Genomic DNA, 23904 nt, shown 5'->3' on the forward strand with positions numbered 1-23904 from the left:
AGCAGCTCAGGGAGACATTCCCAGGAAGGGAAAAGTGCTGCTCATTCATCACCCTGCATTGGGACAGTCTGGACCACAGCGGCTCTTGTGGAGAGGAAGCAACCTACGAAGGGAGCTGCTGGGGACCCTGTCGATATCTCCCAACACCAAGGTAAGAGATAAACACAAAACAGCGGGACGTTTTAGGCTCCAGCGATGAACTCTTAAAGAAACTAACTGATCTGGATGGTATTATTCAGCTGCACTACCCTGGTGCTGGGCAAGATGTTAAGCTGTTTGCAAAATTATATATTTCAGTTGTAACAAATATATGCATCAGTGAACAAATATTCAGCCCTGGTGTTAAGAAGTCAGACAGCAGCAGAGGGGGAGGAGGGGGGTTTAAGGGAAAGGTGGGGGGAATTGAATAGGAATCCTAGGTAATTGCTGAGATAATCTGAGTTTAGTCCATTCATAAATGCCAGTCCATTTGGAAATTTGACCACAACAGCCTCCACCCTGAAGTGTGGTCAAGGGGGCCTCAGGGGAGAAGACAAAAAGATCACAGAGCTGCCCCTCCTCTGCCTCCACCACCGTCTTACTGCTTGGAGTTTGCACATGCCTGGCAGTCTCCAGTGTACATTTTCCCAGTGATATCAAGGAGGCATGTCTGGAAAAACAGGGGCCTAATGTGAAAAAATCAACTGTGTGTGCAGTTCCCAGAGGGGACTCCTCTCTGTGCTGTCAGTATATTGCCAAAAGGTACAACATGCTGGGAGGGAAGAGAGAAAGGAGGAACTAGAAAAGGAGGGGAGGGATATTGTCCATTGCCAGTGTAATTCCCAGGGGTGTTAGACAATCGGCCAGGCTGCCCTGCCTATGCAGGAGGGAATGGGCTTATTTTGTGGGGTTGCAAAAGATAAAAAGGTAAACGTCTCCTGGTTATGTATTTTTCCTCCTTAAACCCACCTGACATTTATAGGGAAGTTCTTAATGAAACTGCCCAGCAAGATGTCCAACCCAGGAGCATTATTTTAATGGTTACAATTAAAGCCGCAACAGATGTTACTGCCCTCGACTAAGGAAGCTGAATCTCAAAATGTATCCATAACTATAGGGGTATTTAGATAGAATATACCTGCACTGAAACGGTTCATTCTTAAACTGGTCTAACCTTGTTTTAATTTGTTATGTACTGCCAAATGCCTGTACTTTATCTGATACCCACTTTGATGCACAGTTCATTTGCAGCTTGCAGATGCTATTTTAAGTCACATTTGTAAAACTCTCTGAAACTATTAGTAGGGTTGTGTTTTTCGTGGCATGTGTAATCCTCATCCAGAGCCTAGGCTGGGGCAGGAAGGGCACACTAGATAGATGTTTGCTGCTGCCTTTATTATAGTTAAAGGTGAAGCAAGATTGAGCTAACCCTCCACCTCTTTCTGTGAAGGCAAAAAGGCTTTCTCCCCTAGGCTACCCCTATTGCTCTGGCCAACACCTTGCTCATTTGGGGCAAAGCCATGAAGGATGGGGCATTTACTTCTCTGGGGGCCCACTCTTGTATCTTGGAAGTCAGTGGGAGTTTTGCTGATTTGGTTGTTTTGGAACCAATCATCTGCCCAGCCTGATTAGCTAGGCCAATGCCATGAGGGATGGGAATCCTTCCCCCACGCCACGAAGTAGCAGAGGCTGCAGTTAACTCCACAGAGCCTTATGTAGCAGGGCAGAAGCTACATGCTAGATCCTCCATTATTAATGTAACCGAGACTCTAATACACTGTTCTGGAGGCTAGTGGACAGAGAACAAATTCCATGAAACCTTGGTATACTTACTGAGTCCTGACTCAGGATAAACTCCCGTTGGGTCCACTAGGACTGGATGAGGATCTGGCCCCCCTGACTGGCCAAATTTAACAGCAGGGTGCCTGTGGCCTGTTACTGTTTTACACTGCCTGGATCGTGGGGCCAGTGACTAGATTCCATTGCGTGGGAGGATGGGGTGCAGATGTTCACTGGGATGAACAAAGCTTCAGAGTCTTCTGTAGGAGTTTATCTAATGCAGGTGCCATCCCATCAAAATGACCAAGGGAAGGTTTTAAGTTGAGCTCCTCTAATTAAAGTTCCTTTTGATTTGCTAGTGCAACATGGCGAGCGGATAGGCACTTTAAAAAAAAAAAGTCTCACTAGGTGTCTTTGAAAAAAACCCTCTGCGTTCACAAACCCACCACAAGTACCAGGCTGGGGCTCCAGGTTAGTGGCTTGCAACAGACAGTCCAGTCTCTCTTTCTGCTGCATGGGGAGGCAATTTGCCCTTAGCCTTATGGTGCCTGAGCTCCCAATCTGTAAAATGGAGGTAATTGCACTGCTCTGTCTCACAGGGAGGTTGCGAAGATCAACGCATTAAAGATGGTGAAGCGTATGACCCATAGGCTGTCCATACCAATTGCACAAAGCTGCTTATCCCTGGCATGTAATTCCAAGGGGCCAAAACTGTGGAGCCTTTACTCATGCCTAGACTCACTTAAACTAATAGGTCTATTTGAGTGACTAAGTGCTTCTCCACATGGGGGATGGTTGCACAATCTAGCCCCAGGTAAACAGGGTGGGGCAAATTCTGCTCATATTAGTGTAAATCCAGAGCAGCCCCACTGAAGGAAATGGAGTTATTCCAGATTTACACCAGGGCACTCAAGATCAGAATTTGGAACTTGTCCTTACTATAGAAACAGAGAGCTTTTGTTTCTCCCTTTTCCTCAGTGCAGCATTTACTAAAGTTAGACACAGCACTCACCTAATCGCAACACAGTTGATTTTTTGGCTCTCTCTGGGGTGCCCACTTTGCTTTTTGCGGGGGGGTCATCTGAAGGGACACTGGAAATCACGACACAGAGTAGTGGCCAGATTAGTAAAGGTTGACCTCAGACCTGCGACTGCTGACACAGACGGTCATTGTCACTTTTACAACATCTGGCACAGTTCCGACTACAAATGTCCCTCTTTGAGTTTTGCTAGCTGGATTTATTTCCCTGGCTCAGCGTCAGGATCGCTGCTATGGGCAGGCCTGATAATCAATGACTGGTTTGTGGCAGGGATGAGATTGGAAAGGGATTATAATCTGTTCCGACTGGACAGCAAATTAGTTTCTTTCATTCTGCAAACCCAGAATATTGGCACGTGCCCTCTCTGTTCTCTCATTACACATCCAGCTCATCCATAATGAGGCAGCTATGGGAGAAGTGCAGGGGATAGCATTGAAAAGATACAGTTGAGGTACCTTTATGTCAAATCAGGCCTACACCATCTTCTCTAATCATTTATTTCATCAACTGACCTCTGAGTTAGCAGGGAACAGATTCCTCTACATTCACCTGAACTACTGGGACACATCCATCCAGCTTCAAGCCCAATGGTGTGTCCCAGGTGAATACCTGATTCTCCTTTTACGCTGGGGCCAAATTTTCTCTTGGTGCAAACTGGTCCAGTTTACAGCAGGAGAGAATTTGACCCATAAACTTCCATCAGTGCAAGTCAGGAGTGAGATGAGAATCAACCCAGGTGTGTAATTCCCTCCTGCCTGACAGAAGAGCTGCAGTTTCTTTGCCACATGCACAGCATTTGCAGTCTCTATTTTGGGACTCAGAGAATTTCTTCTCCTCACCTTCAACACCTCCAGCAAAACTGAAACCAGAAATATTCATGCAGGCCAAAAGGTCTGCTTTGCACACTGGCCATTTCTGTATCAATCTGGGCAGCCATTCAGTGTGTCACACGTTTTGATTCAGGAGCGAATCCTGGTTGACATTTTAAAATAGTGAGAGTTGGAAGTAGGTTTCGTTTGGTTTGGTTTGAAGGCTGAAAGGTACAGCCCTGTGGGGTAAAACTGAGGCTCTTTCCAGTCTGTGCGTGTGTGCTTGAGCTTTGCTGTAGTGTAAAACAAGCATTGATGCTGCACCAGCAGGGCAACCACATCCAAAGAGCTGCGGTTAACGCAAACAAAAACAGTAGACATGCACCTAATTTGACAGGGACAGTGACTAGCTGAGAGGGAGAGACCTGCCCCCTGGTCGTTTCACCTATGCATTGACTCCAGCAGAGTCATCCAACTGCAGCAGTTCACCAGCATGGGTAGTCCAGGCTCCCAGTGCCATTAGGCCCAAGAAACAAAGCCACCTATACCATTGGAGTGCCTCGTCCTAGCTTTATTTCCCCAGAGGCCTGTTTTTGCAAATCAAATTGGACATGGCAAGTTTCCCACAAGCCCCTCCCCACCCCCCTGCCATGCATGCTCACTTATTGCTTCAAAAAGGACATGCTGTGTGTCCATAAAGCCAATGGAAAATAGGAAATGTGAAGGCAGAGAGCTAGGTGGATGTGGCTCCCACCCTTCAAAATAACAAAGAAATCTCTGGATTGCAGCACCAGGTCTCCTGCTGTTTGGGAAGTAAAGAGAAATAATTCAAATTGTAACGTGCCAATTCCACCCTCCCAACACCCACCCCCCGCCCGCCCATATAAGCATCACAGCACTAAAAATATAGCTGGAGACAGATGCCCCGTGAATTTCGCAAGCAGAACACAAGCAAGTTCCAACACCAAGATTCACATTTAGAATCTGTTCTCCGCAAGCCATTTTCCCCCTCCCCTGTAAACACAACATGGTGGTTGGAGACCGCCGCCAAGTGCTCTCGGCAGTTCAGTATGAGCAGCTCCTCTCTCACCAGCATCATCGTTTCGCTGGCTCAGGAAACAGGACAAAAGGCAGACGGGGAGGTTTGATTATCTGGAATTTCTCTTCCTCAAACAGTGCCTTGTGGACGAGGCACAGGGACCTAATGAGTCTTGATTTCCCCCCTTGGAAAATATTCCATGTCACCGCCTGCACGTCTCTTTCTGTTAGGAGTGGGGCTTTTGGGTTTTAAGCAGTAATTCGCAAGGCCAGGAATTTCTAATCAGGAAGGAGGAATTCATTCACCGTTAGTTCTGAGCAACTGTCCATTCAAGCAGGAGTTTGTGAAGCCTTAAGCAGGCAGGGAATTATCTGCAGGGCACCACAGAATAGGCGAGGTGTAAGAGGGACCTGTCCTTGCTTGGCTCAGCATGGCACCGTGAGAAGCGTTTGCTGCCACACATAAACCCTATTTAAAAATAATTGATTCAAACTAGCTTCACCTCCTCTCTCCCCAAACGCACCCTCCTCCCGCAATCTTCCTGAGAGAGTAACCTCATTCCTTAGACCCACTGCTGCAGGTGGGAGGCCAGGTGTCACAAGGCAACTGAGTTTCATAATGGTTTATTACTGCTCTAACTTTGGAGGCTGTCTTGTGCACACATAACAGCCCCCCTCACTCCACCCTGCCCTTCTTTCAACTGTCGGTGGGATTCTTCACTTCCTGTCCTGAACTGCTGGGAAGCTTTGACAGGGCTTGTCTAACAGCTGCCGCCTATACCCCAGAGGTGGTAGCAATCCAACGGTTAAAATAGCAGTTCCTCTACCCCTGTGAAATTGGGCAGATAGGTGGATCATGAGACTCATTTCGTTCGCTGGCAAAACACTTAAAGATCCTCTAATAAAGAAGGGTGGTGATTAGCATGTGCATATTCAGGAGCAGTTTGTAGCATTTAGAGATCGATCTGGAGGAGAAACAGCGTGAAAGTGCCAGCTCATTTCCACTCAATGTTGTAACAAATCTGTAGCCACCTAGGATTTCATGCTTATCTCTGTAAGGCATACTTGGGACATCACAGCAGTGTGGGAATGGGATAGAGAGGAGCCAGAGCTTTGTCTAGATGACAGAGCTCAGATCCTCTTGCTCCACAACACTGCCCGCTGTCACTGGAAATAAAAGGAGAAACCTCCTTTAGCAGTGAGCAATATAGGCCCTATGACACTCAGATGAGCTGTTCTGACTCTATCCAGCAGAGGATAAGGATAGTCTTACTGCAGCAGCAGTTCCACTGAAGAAACTGGGATTAATCATGGAGCAAAGTAGTACTCAGAGTAGATGCAGGGAACAGAAGCTCGCCCCACCTCATTAAGTTATTCCAGCAAGGGCTAAGTGAAAGCCACTTGGACACTGGTTTACAAATCACCAGGGAAAAATTAAGTAGTGATGGGATCGGGATTCTCAGATTGGGAGGACAAAATGAGCTGCACAACTTCAGAATAGGATTAGCCTCCTTCTCTCTTTGCATATTTTGACAAGTAATGAAATGGGAAACAATGCTGATATTTAAATAATCATCATTAGGCTTCAGAGTTGAGACAGATGGGGTAGTTTACACTGCTGGAGTGTTTTAGGCTGCCTGCAGACTCATTATTGCATCGGATTCACCTTATTTTTCTTTTTAAACAAAAGTTTAGATTCTGGAGCCCCCGATACAGCCACAAGGGCTAAGTATTGACTCGCTAGGTCACTGCAAACTGGCCCAATCCAAGCCTGACATTCTCTCACATGACGGTGGCAATGGTGTGTCACTTTACAGGAGGAGGCTGGGCCTGAAGCCAGAAGTTCATAAATACCAATTCTGCTTCAAACCTTTATGTTCAAATAAAAATCCATTGGCTTCTTGCCTTGGGAAGCTCCCACCCAGAGCCAAGTGGCTACAGCACTCAGAAGTTTGTAAATATCAGCACATGCTGTGTTACCACCCCCTTCTACTCTCCAGCTTAAATCCTTTCCCAGCCTCTGCAACTCCGGCATGGGGAGATGTTGTCAGCAGCTGGCAGGATCCAGCTGTCAAGTGGGGAAAAAAAGCAGCCCTGACTGTTCTATTCCTCAAAGCAGAGGGGAGGGATGTGATGTTGCATGCAGGGAACACAACGTACAGTGGTAGAGCTCAGTTTAGCTCAGAGGGAAGATACTATTGCAACTACGAGGGATATTTCCAAAGAAGCACACATGCAGAATGCTTTGGATCAGAGGAGAAAACATCATCCGCCAAAAATCCCAAATCTCCGAATCACACCCCTTCATTAAAATCCCTCCCAAAAACTCCTCTCGCTTGTGCCACCCAGGGTTGCTAAATGAGAAAGAGAAAAGCCAGCACCATGTGCATGTACCTGCACAGGGTAACCACAGGATCTTATCGCAACTCTTGCCTTGCTGCCTGCCCCACTTTCTGGTTGCTTGTTGGGTCATGTAGAACTCTAGGCTGCAAGCTCCTCGTACCTGTTCTGCAGAGTGCCTGGTACTGCAAAAGAGCAGTGACAATCGGGGACGGAACACACTTCATGTGGACTCGCCCCGGCTCAGCCACACTTTATATTAAAGGGGCATCTAGGCTAGGAAACACACACAATAGATATTTTAATAGAGAGCTAATCCAATATCTAGAGTTCAACTGCTTACTAAGTTGCTTATAGCCATCTATAATATACACTGTGGATGGCCTTTAGCCACCTACAACAGGTTTCAGAGTAGCAGCCGTGTTAGTCTGTATTCGCAAAAAGAAAAGGAGTACTTGTGGCACCTGAGAGACTAACAAATTTATTTGAGCATAAGCTTTCGTGAGCTACAGCTCAGCTGAGCTGTAGCTCATGAAAGCTTATGCTCAAATAAATTTGTTAGTCTCTCAGGTGCCACAAGTACTCCTTTTCTTTTTACAACAGGTCTATATCATGCTTTTCCCATCGATTAATCAGTCATTAACCCTCATAAGCTATCTATAAATGTACCCTGAATATAAAGCCTGACCCACTGCTCTTTAGAGTAACACCTCAAGGCAAGAAGTGAGACTCTAGCCCTAGTCTTCACTAGGATTTCCCATGCTAGCACTTAGCAGTGCTAGTGTAAGCCAGAAGCAGGAGTTTTCACGCCCCAGGCTATCTAACCCTGCCCTGCAGCTGATGAATGGGGAGAGTAGTCAGAGGATAGCTATACTTTAGCTAGGTAGCTGTACTTCTCATTTGGACACAGTCACAAGGCAGCAGGTCTCATACCTTGCACTGCACCCGAGATGTGCAAAATGTCCTGATATAACAGCGCTGCGGGTGCTTAATGCTTCTGTGTGCCCTTCTAATTTACAGCTCCCTGTGGTTACCTTGATCGATGTAAATCAGGGTCGGCCTCCTAATTAAGCACCTGGACCTACAGGAATCCAATTATGTCACTCCCCCCTGAAGGTTTTGCCATCACTTTCAAGATGTTTCACATAGCCAGTTATAAGTTACCAAGAGCCTAGTTTAAAAGGGCAGGTCTGCTCTTCCAAGTGATTCTGTAAGAATTGGTACCCTCCTAGCTGAGAGACCGGCTCCCTATGTGCTTTTTACTTCCATTAACCCTGCAAAGCCAATTCAGCTATAAGACAGCCAGCTGGAGTCTACTTCTTTCTTCTGTACCATCCACAGACTTGTATACTATGCTCCAAATCAGTTATGCTGGCGCAAACCGAACAAAGGCAATGGAGAGCATATTTTGATGGCAGCCAGGTTACATTGGTGTCACTGAGGGTGCACAGGTCACTGCTGTCCTGCAGAACATTAATTGCAAGTGACAATGCATGAGAAGGAAAGAACCCAGCTTGACTCTCAGATCTCTGGCTGAATTTGCTGGGTGGAGAATTCTTTATATTTGATGACTGAGCAGATCTGATATGGATTCACTGGGAGATGATAAATGTGGAACTTCAGGAGGCCATGTTCACATAGTCTGTTTCCAGAGTAGAGTCATGCTGTAAACTCAACCCTAAAATCTTGGGGAAAGGCTAGTCTGTTTTATTTGTACTGGGGAATGCAGTGGTGCTTACGAGTCCCCATCACGGACTGATCCCCCACTGTGTTAGGCACTGTACAAAGACAGAACAAAAAAAGATGGTTCCTGCCCCCAAAAGCTTAGAGTTTCTGAGTTAATGGATGATTTTCAGGAATGAAAACCAGGTGGCCCAATTCTGCACTGACGTATCCTCCAGGTTACCCAACTCACTTCTACGCAGTGCAAGTCAGCACATAATTTGGTTCAAGGCTTGCATCATATACCTCTGAGCATTAATTTAGACAGAGACACAACCAAGGCATTCTCTGTCTTTTCTAAAATTATTTCACTTTTACCACCTGGTTTCCATTAACTCTCTTTCTTGACTAACTTACTTTTCTCCCATCACAAGGTTGTACGGATGGGCTCTGAATCAGCTATAATCAGCTTGTGGGAAGAATTGAGGTATCACCACTGACAGCTCAATGAACACATCAATTTTACCCAAAGGCAGCAAAGCAAAAGCCAGCGTAGGACGTTGGATGCACTTAGAAAGGAACAGGGGAATAAGCCATGAATACTGAAATGGCATAATTGCATGAATCAACACCTCAACATCCACACCTCAAACCCCACCTCCCATGTCACCCGCAGAGTGACAAAACATAATTCATCCCGTGTCCCACCCCGTCAATCCATTGTTTACACACAGGATGGTGAGATATGGTAGGCCAAGCCATTATTGGTGTCATGGGTCAAGAAAAGGTTACGAAGCCACTGCTGGGGCAGAAGCTTCTGCCCAAGTATGTGACTGTCGGTGGGACACTCCCACCTTTCTCACATTCCTGTTTGGATATAGGGTGAGCAGTCTTCCCTTCTAGAACATTAAAATTACATCTTTGCAAACAACTAAGGGAAAGGAAGAGAGAGGCCCAGATGTAGGCGTGAATCTGACCCTACTCCCGTGGGCATAGAAGAAACTGCTACTGACTTCACTCAAGCCACATCAGGCCCGGAGAAGGTTTTCAAGGCAGGCTGTCCAATGACACACATATTTAAAACACCACTATCCAAGAAAAGCAGCGATTTTTGCTGCTTAGCCTGGCTCAGAAGAGCCCTGAGCAGACTAGCTCACTCAGCCTACAATACTGACTTTCCTCTTTAGCATGGTATTAGTGCCCATTTGTCATGTTTAAAATGAATAATTTAATCTCTCTTGGGAGAAGGGTAAGATCCGGTTTTAATAGTGACATTTCACACACCCAAGCCACTAACCTGATTAAAACCCCAGACAATGCTTCAGGAAAGGACCAGAAACTTAGTTTCCTTTCTCTGAGGGAAAGCTCAATCCTCTAGATTTGGTTATTTCCCCAAATGGAACCACAAGGGGCTTGTTGGAAGTAACTCAGGGTCTGAGACGTGCTTTATACTTATTTAATAAACATCTCACTCTTCTGTACCTCTTTTCATCCATAGATCTCAAAGCATTTTACAAAGGAGGTCAGTATTGTTCTCTCCATTTCACAGAGACAGAGTCACAGAGAAGAAAGTGACTTGCCCACGGTCACCCAGCAGACCAGTGGCAGAGCCAGGAATTGAACCCAGTTCTCCTGAGTCCTAGTCCAATACTCTATCCACTAGACCACACTGCCTCCCCAATTTCAGGGGCTCCAGCATGCCAAGACTCCACAAGATGTTGTAGCCACAGCTGTCAGCTATTGACCACATTATGTTGTTGTTCCCTTACTTGTCAAATAGGAATGTAACCGCAACATCAAGCACTGAGGGCCAGACTGTCACTTGCTTGACACCCACAATTAGGGCCAGCTTTTTAGGAGCTCTGCTCCCATTGGGCATTTGAATAAAGGGCCAGGTTTCAGAACTGTCAACCCCAAGTATCCAAAAATATCATGATTTAGGTCCCATGAGATTATTATTATTATTATTTTTTTTTTTTAAATTTCATGATTTTTAAGCCAAACGATGCTGTTCCTATTTGCCTTTTAGGGAGCGCTCTGGTCATGTTTTCAAACATTTTTCTGCACCCAAGGTATAGAAACTTACTAGTTTTAAAAACAAAAGCAGAGCGTCTCATGCACTCACAGGATTTCAGGAAATGGAGCCATCAGATAGATCCCCCCCAGCTGTCACACGACTTGCAATAAAAGTCACAAGAGCTGGCAACAGAGAGTCATTTTCCAGAGTTCGGCACCCAACATGCCTAGCTTGTAGGAAAATCTAGCCACTTATTTTGCTGCCTGAATAAAAACTGATTTCTTTCAAAGCTCTGACCCAGAGGGCAAGTGCTGCACCCTGCTGAAAAATCCCAGCTTCAATGTTTGGTGGGTGCATAAAGACAAATCCCCAGGCATATCAACAGAAAGCTTTGATTTAGGTCCCTTGTGTCAGCTTGGAGAAGCTTCGAGACACTTGAATTTGCACACACTGAATGGTTTCAGAGTAGCAGCCGTGTTAGTCTGTATTCGCAAAAAGAAAAGGATACTTGTGGCACCTTAGAGACTAACAAATTTATTTGAGCATAAGCTTTCGTGAACTACAGCTCACTTCATCGGATGCATTCGGTGGAAAATACAGTGGGGAGATTTATATACACAGAGAACATGAAACAATGGGTGTTACTATACACACTGTAACAAGAGAGCGATCACTTAAAGTGAGCTATTACCAGCAGGAGGGGGGGGGGTCGGGAGAACCTTTTGTAGTGATAATCAAGGTGGGCCATTTCCAGCAGTTGACAAGAACGTCTGAGAAACAGTGGGGGGGGGGGAATAAACATGGGGAAATAGTTCTTGATTATCCCTACAAAAGGCCCCCACCCGCTCTCCTGCTGGTAATAGCTCACCTTACCCGATCTCGTTACAGTGTGTATGGTAACACCCATTGTTTCATGTTCTCTGTGTATATAAATCTCCCCACTGTATTTTCCACCAAATGCATCCGACGAAGTGAGCTGTAGCTCACGAAAGCTTATGCTCAAATAAATTTGTTAGTCTCTAGGGTGCCACAAGTACTTCTTTTCTTTTTGCACACACTGAATGTCTCCCCCCAGTGATTTAAGCAAACAGTGCCAGAGCAGCAACCCTGGGCAGGGAGGGTTGAGAGCCACCATCTAACCACAGCACTGGGACTAGTGCAAAGCATCCCGCATGCTGCTTTCTTAGTGTACCTCAACCCGGATTCACAGAGTCCTCTGCCTGTCCGCTCAGGCTCCCACTGTTCCTTCAAGACTGTCCCACCATAGAAAACCACATACCTGTTAGCTGGTACGTAAAACGCAGGGCCAGCTGTGCATGGTGTCCGTGTTTGGCTGAGGACCTCAGAGGCTGTGATCCATGTTGGCAGGAGGCAGACTGGCTCTGAAGCCCGTCTGAGGGGGAATAGCATGGGGGTGAACTCTCCTCCGGGAGCCGAGGGTTTGCCAGGCCTTCCACAGAAATCCTCCACCCCCCCCCCAGGCAGGGCTGCGGGGACTCCATCACCTGAGAAGAGCCTGGAGCCTTTGACTAGGGAACCTTTTCACAACACCTTATCAGCCGGGCTCCTCCCCACAGCCCCTTAAATACATGTGGAAGTGCAAGAATCCACCAATCGCTGCTAGAGGGGAGGAGCTTGCTTCTGTTTCCCCCCCCGTTCCCGCCCCCAATTGCATAAAGGCCAAAGCAGCACACCCAGTGGCCAACAGCCTTTCCTCGGGTGGCTACCACCAAACACCGGGGGAGTGTTCATTTCAGGGGGACGCGTCCCAGCGGCTCAGCTCTGTGGCGTTGGCTGGCCAAGACTTGATAAGAGCCCAGAGCAGACGTCTCCAAACTCGGGAGCACACCCCCCTGCAGGGGTGTGGAGGAAGGTTCTGGGGTGGGGAGAGGCGGGGGGCAGGGCCACCCAGGCCCGCTCCACCCCCAGACATGGCCCTGGCCATGACTCCACTCTTGGCCCCAGCCTCGGCCCCCAATCCCTTCACCAGCCTCAGCTCCCGGCCACAGTTCTCTTCCTAGCCCCACCCCTACCCCCAACTGCAGCCCCAGCCTCAGCCCCCTTACCCCTGTCCACACTCTGCTCCTGGCTCTGGCTCCCAGGGTAGGGGAGGGCATGGACAGGGGCAAGGGGGGGGGTGACTGTGAAAAGTTGGGGGACCACTGGCCAAGAGGCTCCCTATGGATTAGTGGTTCTGTGCTGTTGTGGCACAAATTGCCAATAAGAACGCAAATCAGGGCCCGATACCGGATAGAAAACTGTCCACTAATTAGCATGAGGCCATCAAAGAGCCATCAGTTGGCACAGATTCCTAGCCACTACTGAGCAGGACAGACCAGCTTTGGTTCAGTGGCCGAGAAGAGAAGGATTTCACCCTGCACCATCACCCCTTTTCTCCCCAGTGCTATTAACTTTTCTAGAACAAAGAAAACCCCTCCTCTTTTTGAAGCTGAATGGGGGAGTTTCCTTTAAAAACAACCCTCAAAATAATATTTCTGTGCAACTGGCATGTGGCCAGTGTGCCTTTATTAACGCTGTCTCAGAACCACCCCAAGGTAGGTTTGAAAAGTAAGACAGTTTCCCCAAATACAGTGGTGCATCAACACATACGTAGCATTCATTCAGAGGTGGCTCCCAGCTCCTGCAGTGCAATGACACCTTAGTAGCAAACCAGGTGGAAGACACACGTGTGTCTCGGTGGATGTATTCTGCTGTCAGAGTTCAAAATAAAGGGGGGGGTTGGGGCCAGCGATTAGCGATCAGATATGCACAGCTTAATTCACTGGGGAATAGCTCTCTTCTTGACTCTTCCTGTGGTTAGGATCAATGTCAGTACTGCTTGCTCTTACGGGAGGGAGCCAATGAGGGCTGATACTCTAGTGACAGCGGAAAGTACTTGGTTATGACTGGGTGGGATTCTCATGGGTTCGTTGATTTTTAGGCCAAAAGGGACCATCATGATTATCAAGTCTGCACGAAGTCAAGGAGATTTGGGCACATAGGACCAGGTACTCAAAGATACTTAAAAAGAAAAGGAGTACTTGTGGCACCTTAGAGACTAACAAATTTATTAGAGCATAAGCTTTCGTGAGCTACAGCTCACGATGAAGTGAGCTGTAGCTCACGAAAGCTTATGCTCTAATAAATTTGCTAGTCTCTAAGGTGCCACAAGTACTCCTTTTCTTTTTGCGAATACAGACTAACACGGCTGCTACTCTGAAATCAAAGATACTTAGAATCCTAACATGCATTGATTTCAACAGGAGTTAGGAGTCTAAATATATTTGTGGACTTGGGTCCTAACTCCTTTAGGAGCCTTCATTGGGGATTTTTAAGAGCAGGGTAGACAAACACCTGACAGGGATGGTCTAGATAATACTTAGTCCTGCCTTGAGTGCGGGGACTGGACTAGAGACCTCTTGAGGTCACTTCCAGTTCTATGATTCTGTGAAAATCCCACATTATATAACCAAACAAGAACAACCAAAACAAAGAGGAAGAATGAGAAGTGTAAGGCGATTTTCACTCCCCAGACTACTTTCCCTAGCAGAAGCATTTCAGGCACTTGAGAGAAGAATACCGTGATTCAGGACGTGTGAAGGAGCAAAGCAAACTGCTCTGCTTCCTGGTGTGAGAGCTCATAATAGAGTCTGTGCTGCACTTTCAAACCCCAGTGGCCTCTATTATGTTGTGCTGCCCAGGCCAAAGAACGACATTTAATGTTCCTATACTAACAGCTGAACTCCTCTCTGATGTGATGAGCACGCCTGCGGTAGAAATGGCCTGCTTTGCTCACGCTCTGAATTTTTTCTCTTACGTTATTGGATTAGTTGGAGACTTGGCTGCCTGCTTAGTGAATTTGAACATCAGCAGCTCTTCTCCACGTAGTGTTAAGCTAGCTGCTGGTGGAAAGATTTCCACCCCCCACCCCCCCATTTTTTCCTAAGTGGAACGGTCATAGTGACTCTTGTGTTAAGAGCAATAGTGTCCGAGTCCAGAGGGGAGTGAGAAAAATAACTGGCTTTATAAAGAGAGTAATTCAGCCGAGTTCAATGGAAACTGCAATGGCAGACGTTCAGTGAAGACTTGGGCCTAAGAAACTCCACTAGCCAAAGGGAGGTGCAAGCTTTATAATAAATTTTGTGTGCGCACCTCCCCCACCACCTACCTCACTGTTGTCAGCAAAGATCCCCCTGCACCAAGGCCATGGCCCCTTGCTAAAAGAATTCATTCAGCAGGATGAACCAGACCGTGAAGGGACTGGGGCATAATTACCTGCACCCAGCCAGTGTATTACAGTTACACCATCCAACAAATTCTTATTGGGTGAGTCCATGAAACAGATACCTAGCTCTCAAAAGTTGCAAATTAATCCTTTCATGGTAGGGACTGTGCTAGATCAAAATAGGGTCACTGGGCCAGTGCTCACTGATTAACAGCAGGTGTGAAATTCCCCCTCACTACTTTGCTATGAGCGCAAGGCTGTGCAGGGGACTTCTGCTGTTTTGGGGAGCCTGACAGAGTGTTCACTAACAATCCTGGGGAACTGCATACACGACACTATGATCTGAGGAATTGGTGCATAACTGACAGCCCTGGCTATGCTAGCACATTATGTTGGACATTGTCCAGGTTCCTTAATCTATGGGCTGTTCTGTTAAATTTACTGTGGTGAATAGCTACCACAATTGAAATAAACAGGCCTTTATTTTATATTGATTTTATCCTCTCATTTTTCCAAGCAGGGCAGCGTCCTGGGTATTCCAATGGCAGAACCACCATCAGTTTTGTGAACGTCAAATAGACCCACATAACAACAACAAATGTGTATCTGATAAGGCAAACAAGCAATATCACACATTAACCAGCAGCAAAAAATCCCCAAAAACAACCGACAGGAATTTTGCCCTGGCTGGGAGAGGCCATCTATGGCTAGATACTACAGGAAACATGCTGCAATGCACACACAGGCAGCTTCATGCCACACAAGCTGGTGTGTGGTTTACCAGGCAGGACTCGCTTGTGGAGGGTAAAAGTATTAATCATTTGGTGTCTGCAGAAAGTTGCTTCCTGAAAAGCAGCAACACTTCTAAAGCAGACACTAGGGCAGTGGGCTGAAGCGCTTTGAACCTCTCAGGGGAGTGGCCCGAGACTGGCATGTTGTGCTTTCTGTTTGGTTGATCAGCTGGCTATTGCCAATGAAGCATTAAGGCGAGAGCTGTGCAGTAGGTGTGGCTCTGGAGGCTGGCCATGGGATTTGGAGCATTCAGCAAGGAGCAGTGTAACAGGATGCTCCTGTGGGGGTTGTTGGCAGCAGATCAAACCCAGGACCTCTGGCTCTGAAAGCACGAGCCTCCACTCACTGAAGTCCACAAAGGCTGGACAGACTCAAACGTCGAGCTGATTCAACCACTACAGGGAGACAGAGAGGCACCCTGACAAGCACAGGTTACACAAGGTTGCCTGTTCTAGTCCAACCCCAGTCACTGGTGACAGAGTTGTTAATAGGTGAGGGCCCATATGACACAAGCTGGTGGTCACCCTCCTGTTCCCGCTAGACAGATGGCTCCATCGGCAAAGCCAGCCTCTGCACAGAGCTTAAGGACTGAAAGGGCCCCGGAGTCTGACCTCCCCTCTTACGCTGAGGAGGGATCACTCCAGGTCAAGGCTGGGGCTCCTGGGCAAAATGTGGATGTTGCCCCTAAATATGTGCACAAATATTCATGAACCAAAAGGGCTAGGTTGCAGGGTAAGGGGCTTAAAAATGCCAATACCAGTCGTGCTAGCCAGGCACGTGTATTCTGCTGTCATTAGCCACATGCTGGAGAGGCCTCACTCCTGCCTCTGGAAAGAGCGAATGCGTCCAGCTTAATATTTAAGATGGACAAGCTCTCACCCCTCCTTGACTCCGCTGTTTTTTGGAACAGAAGATCTGATCTCTACTAATCGTATTATCTGTTGAAGTGAATAGGAACAACAGACTGTCCTGACTAATATCAAATAGCCCTGTGTAGACCAGTTAAGGTGATGCTAACATCCGTCAAAGGCCCAAAAGAGGAGTTTAGGGAATTAGGTGTCCAGCTTACCTTTGTGTCTCTTACCATCTCGCTCTACAAGCATTAGGCTGCCGTCTTTATCTTGATCGAGAGCAGAGCCACCCATCAGAGAGAGAGAGAAGTACATAAAGGGACATGGCATCAAGGAAATAGGAACACATGGAGCTGCCTGATTCCTAATAATAAAAGCTAAGCTATAAATAAATAGAGGAAAACAAGGGCCTGGAGTCCTGAGTTAAAAAATGCTTTGAAGACGTCAGGGTGTCCCCCGTCACCTTCACTGCTGGAAGGAACCCCGCTGCCAAACTGAGCACTAGGCACCTGCTTGTTCTAGGCTCGGAGGGGAAGCCTGTGGCAGTTCGAACTTGATTATGGCCATGCAGTCCCTCAGCAAAGCCCAAGTTCTGTAAGCCAACTGTAAACAATTAGATGAGAGCTGGAGCAGGTGCCTGCCATCACTGAATTGCAGCCGCATATTTGCGCATTGCCACGACTTGCAGTCAAAGAGAAAGGCCGTCCAAAGGGGCGTTTTCTGAGTTTGACACATCCTCCCGCAAAGGAGAGGCGCGCTGGTTTTAAACAATCATATTCTCCTGCCTCCAGTTAGCTTGACTCAGTTCCTGAGCCACAGTCAGTCAATGTCCAGCGTGCTCTGTGCCTCTGAGTAGCAGTGAAGGTGCATTAAGGTTCAGCAGTGTTTTGCAAGGGGTGCTTTTTACAACGTAACAAAGCCATCGTCATCCTGAAATGTCACTGCTGCATGCTACTGTCATGGACAGCAGGGGTAGAACTCTGATCCTCCTGCCCCCAAAAGACAGGACCCTCTGAGTCTAAAGGAGAACCTCAGTTAGCCGTTAGAAAGCGTATGAAACACAGTTGAGTTGCCCTGAATTCTGTCCAAAGGAGGGCAGTGATATACCTGCCACTTTGCCAGTTTCGTTCCAATATTTAGAGGCAGGATCCACATCAGGTATCCTTTGGATTTTTGACTGCCTGCCTCAGGCAGATGTGGTTATTTATATAGCACTGTGGATGTACATGACTCTTTCTAACCAAAGAAGAGAAGCACTTACAGCCTTTATTATGCCTGTTTGCACTGGCTTGCTGCCTTCTAAGCAGAAATCCTAGCAGCTCAGATCAACCCTCCATAGGGTGCCTTTTATCGTTTACCATTGAGTTTGCCTGCCCATTACACTTGATTGGACACCTGATACCAGCATACCATGTTTTATTTATCTCCTGAGACGCTGGCTCCGAAGACCAAATCAGCTTTTCCTTTGCTCTCTGCTGTTCACCTGAGCTCCTTCCCATTTCAAGCTCAGCATGCAGTTTGTGAGTAGCTAAAAATCCATGTAAGGAATAAAAGATTCCTTTCCCACCTACCATCCGAGTAACCCTCCCCGTGTAAGGCTAGAGCAATGCAGAGTGCATCAGCCTCTTGCTCTTGGTACCCATTAGAACATGCTATATCTTGGTTAGACAAAAAGGGTAGCAGGGAGTGAAAACCAAAGGTGTGCAACACTCAAAGCCTTTTCAAAGGAGGCTGGCTATGACTCACTCTTTGCCTTGGAGTTCACCACACCATAGCAGCATTTTCAAGAGGACAGCTGTGTGTTGGTTTTTATGTTCAGCAAGCATTCTTTCATGGAGCTACTTTATTTTTAGGCTAGTCTGTCTGTGTAAAAAGGGAGCTATCCCACTCGGATGACTTCATTGTCATCTGATAGTATACAACAAAACTAAGGCATTCGTGTCACATTCCTGCAGCCAGCTCAGAAAAGCTGAGCACTGAATTTGGCTTTGAGTCAACTGACTACAGCACTTTTCTTCTCTGGCACTGAAACTCATTTGAATGCTTCTCGGTCACCAGAGTCATGAAATGATCATTTCCTCTTCTCAGAGGAACGGGATCACCCTATCACAGAAAAAATGATAGCGGTGAGGAGTTGGCTGGCCTGTTCTCCTACTGGACTCTCTTTTTGGTAGAGGACACTTTAAAAAACCTACAAGGGAAAAAGGCTGGTCTTGTGATTAAGGCGCTAGATTGGGATTCTGGAGATCTGGGTTCTATTTCCAGCTCCATTTACTAGAATTCACTGTGAGCACGGAACAGTGAGACAGTTGTTTATTGAGAATCTCACTTCTTCTGCTTCTATGTTGTATCCCTTGGCCTATACAGTGTTGCCAACGCTCATGATATTTGATGGGTTTCTTAAAGCCTTTGTTCCTAGATTCATGTCATTAGGTGAGAATTTCAGCTTTCCCTTAAAACAAAACAAAAAAACTGCAAGTTTTTAGCCTTCAGAAATGCAGAGAAAGGGCTGAAAATATGATCCAGATGCACCCTAAAGGCTCCTAACCCAGAAAACCAAGTGAACCCAACATTCATCATTCCAGTGATTTGGGGGGGCCTGACTCATGATTCTGAATACTTCGGGCTGCCAATACAGCATTTATTTAGGATGTAAGATCTTCAGAGGAGCAGCAAACTATTATCCTCTGTACATTCAACACCTACCCTAATAGCAGCAATTCCTTGTTCTCCTCCCAGTTCAGATTTGGATTCGTTATACCAACAGCAGCAGCAGCTGCTGCGGTACCTTAGCTGCGTGCCCAAAGGGAGAGTTCCACAAAAGGAAAGGTTTCCCCTACATGTAAGGGTCCTAGACCCTTCTTTTTCCATTCTTTCTAATGTAGAGTCTGATGCGGATAATGCAACGATTTTATTCCTTTGAGAAAGCTAGCTGACATGCATGCTCTTGCTGGATGGGCACAGCAGAAATGTCCAGACAGCTATGTAACACGTCATGGAGGCATACATAAAGACTGCATCCAGGGCATTCGAACTCAAGACCATCATCACTAAAAACTCAAGTCCTTACTGATTGAGCTAAAGGGATAATTTAGTTAGCTGGGTGTGTATCACAAGCTTTATCCTAACAGGAACAAGGCACTAAACGGAGATAGTACCACACATTAAATCAGCGTATTACAGATACATGCCAAAGAGCATACTGACACTGTTTAAAGTATTACTAGGTTACTGATAGGGCCCTACCAAATTCACGGCCATGAAAAACACATTAGACTGTGAAATCTGGTCTCCCCCCACGAAATCTAGTCTTTTGTATGCTTTTACCCTGTACTATATTGATTTGTCAGGCGAGACCTGTGTTTCTCAAATTGGGGGTCCTGACCCAAAAAGGAGTTTCAAAGGGGGGGGGGAGGTCAACAGCCACCGCTCTTCAGCCGCCCAACTCTGAAGGCAATGCCCCACCTTTGGCAGCACAGAAGTAAGGGTGGCAATGCCATACCATGCCCTTACTTCTGTGCTGCTGCCTTCAGAGCTGGGCAGCCGGATAGTGGTGGCTGCTGACTGAGGGCCCAGCTCTGCAGGCAGCAGCACAAAAGTAAGGGTGGCAATACCATACCATGCCATCCTTACTTCTGTGCAGCTCCTAGAGGCGGCTCTGCCTGCAGAGCTGGGCTCCTGGCCTGCAGCCGCCACTCTCCAGCTGCCCATCTCTGAAGGCAGCACTGCTGCCAGCAGCAGTGCAGAAGAAAGAATAGCAGTATTGCAACCCCTCCAACACCACCCCACAACTCCTTTTTGGGTCAGGACCCCTATAATTATAAAACTGAAATTTCAGATTTAAATAGCTGAAATCATGAAATTTATGATTTTTAAAATCCTGTGAGTGTGAAATTGATCAAAATGGACCATGAATTTGGTAGGGCCCTAGTTATTGATGATGTAACGTACCTGCAGTATAGTGTTGAACACGAAATGTTATAGCGAGCTTGTCTCTTTGATTCATAGATTTTAAGGCCAAATGGGACTGCTATATCTAGTCTGACTTCCTGTATATCTCGGGCCATTAAATTTCACCCAGTTACCCCTGGACTGAGACCAATAACTTGGTTTGACTAAAGCATAATTTGTGTTTGGCTAAAGCAAATCAATTCTTTGGCTGAGTAATTCCCAACATCAGGTTGAAGAGAACAGCTGCCAATGTAATTTCCAGACTGAGATTGTTTGAAGATGACCTGCCAATTATTAAAATAAACTGGGAATGTGCCCTTCTTTGCTTCTCTATGGAGAAGGGCTAACGGGTTGGTGAGGAGGAGGGATGGGAGAGGGTGTTGAAAAGGTTTTTTCTTGGTTCTGCCCAGTGGGTTTATTTGTTTTTAATCTCTGAAATAGCAGGAATGCCCAGCTGTGGTCTTTGCTGGAGGAAATGCTGGCGGTCCCAGAGGCTGTGCACGGCTAACTCATAAAGTTTAAGGGAAGGGGGAGGAGTTCTCACTCCTTAACAAAGGCTTCCTTTCTCCAGTATATTTGTCATTGGCATTAAAAAGAATCCTAAAAAAGCATCAGTCTAAAAATCTCTTCCCCTTGTACACTCATTCAGCTCTCACTCGTGGCTGTGGTAATGGTACCATTTTATTTGTTCTCCAGACAGTCTTCCAACCTAGACAGGACCTGACTTTCTACGCTGCGTGTGGGGATGACACACTTTCAGGTCTCTAACTATGGTAAAGGGAACGGAAGGGTAAACTCCTAGTGTTTATTTTCATTGTAGGTGACCTATTTTAGATGTCTAAAAAGGGAGGGTGCATTTAGGAGGAAAGAGGTGTAAACCATGTGTTTTTCACTATTTGTCAAGGGGCCTAACTGTGCACACAAGACAGAAAGGCAGTCCTTGCCCGGGAAAGCTTACACCACTGGGGACGCTCCAGGGCATAGTAGGATTCTGCATTTCTACATTCGAGGGCTGCTGTTATATCTGTCCCACTTACAGTGTTGCTTGTATTTTACAGGGTTAGTGACCAAGTGGAGAAAAGTTCTTACTTATTAAAACCTCCAGGCAAGACAATTTCCTTGGTAGATCACATTGGATCCCTTCCCATAATGGAAGCCTGAGCGCCAGGAACCTCCATGACCTCCAGAAACCACCACTCCTTACCACGAGTTCTAATGGCACCTCGAATGTTTACTGAAGGAGAACTTGGGGGCATTGCCCAAATCACCCCGTCTCTGTACCTGAGCAGGGGCAGCGTGGCCTCAAACCGACAACTACTTCTGGCCCGGGGCATCAGCTGCATAATCAATGCCACAATTGAGATCCCCAACTTTAACTGGCCCCAATTTGAATATGTCAAAGTGCCTGTGGCTGACGTGCCCAATGCCCCCATCTCCCTATACTTTGACAGCGTGGCTGATAAGATACAAAGTGTCATGCGGAAGAACGGGGCCACCTTAGTCCATTGTGCAGCTGGTGTGAGCAGATCGGCCACCCTGTGCATCGCTTATCTGATGAAGTACCACGAAGTGTCTCTGGTTGAGGCTTACAACTGGGTTAAGTCAAGACGCCCCATCATACGCCCCAACGTGGGTTTCTGGAGGCAGCTGATAGACTACGAGCGGAAGCTGTTTGGGAAGACTACGATTAAAATGGTACAGACACCATATGGTATACTCCCAGACGTTTATGAGAGAGAGGGGAGACCCCTCATGCCTTACTGGGGGATTTAATGTGATTGCATCAACAGGAAGAATAAGAGCACAAGAGACTTGCTGTTCTGCATCTACCAGACTGGAGACATTCCCTTCTCTTTTGATGGCCAACTTTTAGTTCTTTATCATACAGCAGAACCTTGCTAATTGTCACATCCCTAACCAGCAAGGCCAACAATTCCTAAAAAACATATATACACACACACACACACACACACACACACACACATCGAATCCTCGCCCTATCTTCCCTTGATTGAACATTACAGTGAGCTCTCTTTACTAAATTTAATTCTCCCACAAAGCATCCCCTGCAGTCAGTTTACTAGTATACTACAAGTGAAAAACTAAAAGGCATGTGGCAGAATTAATGAACAAAGTACGCTTTGTGATGAGGTAGCCTGGATATTTCTTTACTAGCTTATTTTCTTCCGTGCAAAATCCTGTAGCCAATGAGCAGCACTAGCACAAAATGAATGAGGTCTGCCTCTAAACTCCAATCCATGCGTTTTATTAAGAGACATGGAGGGAGGAGCGTGGAAATGCATTGCTAATGCTGTCATTTTCTTTAAATACCATAGTGGTTCTCAATATATAGTGTTAGAGATCGTTAGCCAGCTTTTTAAATCTTTATAAGTAGTTAAGCTAGTCAAAGCCGGTCATAAATAAAATAATTTAAACAATTAAGACAAATGAATGCTGCCATGTCCCTCCCCCGCCCCCATTCCACACCAGGGTAGCAGTTCCTGCAAGCATTTATATACCTGAATAATGTTATGTACATGAGTAAGTGTTTGCATGACTGGGGAGCAAACAACAGAGCTCATTTCAAAGTGAAGATCAGTACAGAAGTGATGGATTAACCTTTCCCACTCTGGCCAGCCAAATGAAGCTTTGTCTACACAGCTACCCTCCCACAAAGGGGTTGAGCTGTATTTTTTAGTATTCAGTCAACCGGTAAATAGAAAGTAGGTAAATCTGCTTGATAACTTAGCTGTAAGTATAGTCATGATCTGCCTCAGATCTTTTACGATTCACAGTGTTATGGCCTCAAGGATTATGTTGCATTCCTGAATTTTTCTAAGCAAAATACATTAATCTGTTAAGCCTCCTGTACAAAGGTGTCTTTATTGAGAAGTCTTTGCTTTGTTTTGCTTCTGATGAGAAAAAGAGATTCTAACTTGAAGAGCGGTAGAAGATACTAGATGATATAACAGCTGAGTCATGAGTATTATCCACATCCTTGCATATCACTAACAAACACAGCTGGAACATCGAAAGAACAAAGCAAGCATCTTACTCAAGACTGTTTGCGGCCTTCCCTGTATCGCTAAAGGAGGAAGATGCAGATTTCTGGATACATAGAGATAGATATCTGATTTAAATGAGAGACTATACTTGTAACAAATAATCTTAATAAAGATTAAAACTAGAACCCAGGAGTTCCTGCTCATATTCGGGCTCTTACCATCTCTGAAATTCCAGCAACAACACTAGTTAACCTTCAATAGTAATGTTAATACAAGTCAAACACAAATTGCATTTTTATTAAAACTTGTAATCAGTTACCAGTACCTTGACTAAATTGTGTACACTAAATCTAGACCTTCAAGACACACTAACATAGACCTCTCACTACAGAAAAGTCAAGCACTGAATTTGGCTC

At 46.2% G+C, this 23904-nt stretch overlaps 2 protein-coding genes across 2 annotated transcripts in view; one reads left to right on the top strand and one right to left on the bottom strand.

The window, feature by feature from the left end:
• On the top strand, positions 1-23640 carry DUSP14 (dual specificity phosphatase 14). The gene is made up of 2 exons (XM_038375795.2): positions 1-151; positions 21542-23640. The coding sequence occupies exon 2, from the start codon at positions 21660-21662 to the stop codon at positions 22254-22256; it is 597 nt and encodes a 198-aa protein (XP_038231723.1). The 5' UTR covers positions 1-151; positions 21542-21659; the 3' UTR covers positions 22257-23640.
• Positions 1-23904, bottom strand: part of SYNRG (synergin gamma) — a 129560-nt gene that overhangs the window by 33779 nt on the left and 71877 nt on the right. The window lies entirely within an intron of this gene.

Source organism: Dermochelys coriacea, chromosome 17 (genome assembly GCF_009764565.3).
Source record: "Dermochelys coriacea isolate rDerCor1 chromosome 17, rDerCor1.pri.v4, whole genome shotgun sequence".
Lineage (NCBI taxonomy): Eukaryota > Metazoa > Chordata > Testudines > Dermochelyidae > Dermochelys > Dermochelys coriacea.

Excerpts from the sequence above, each read along its gene's own strand:
- DUSP14 (XM_038375795.2), top strand. The coding sequence starts at position 21,660 with ATGACCTCCAGAAACCACCACTCCTTACCACGAGTTCTAATGGCACCT.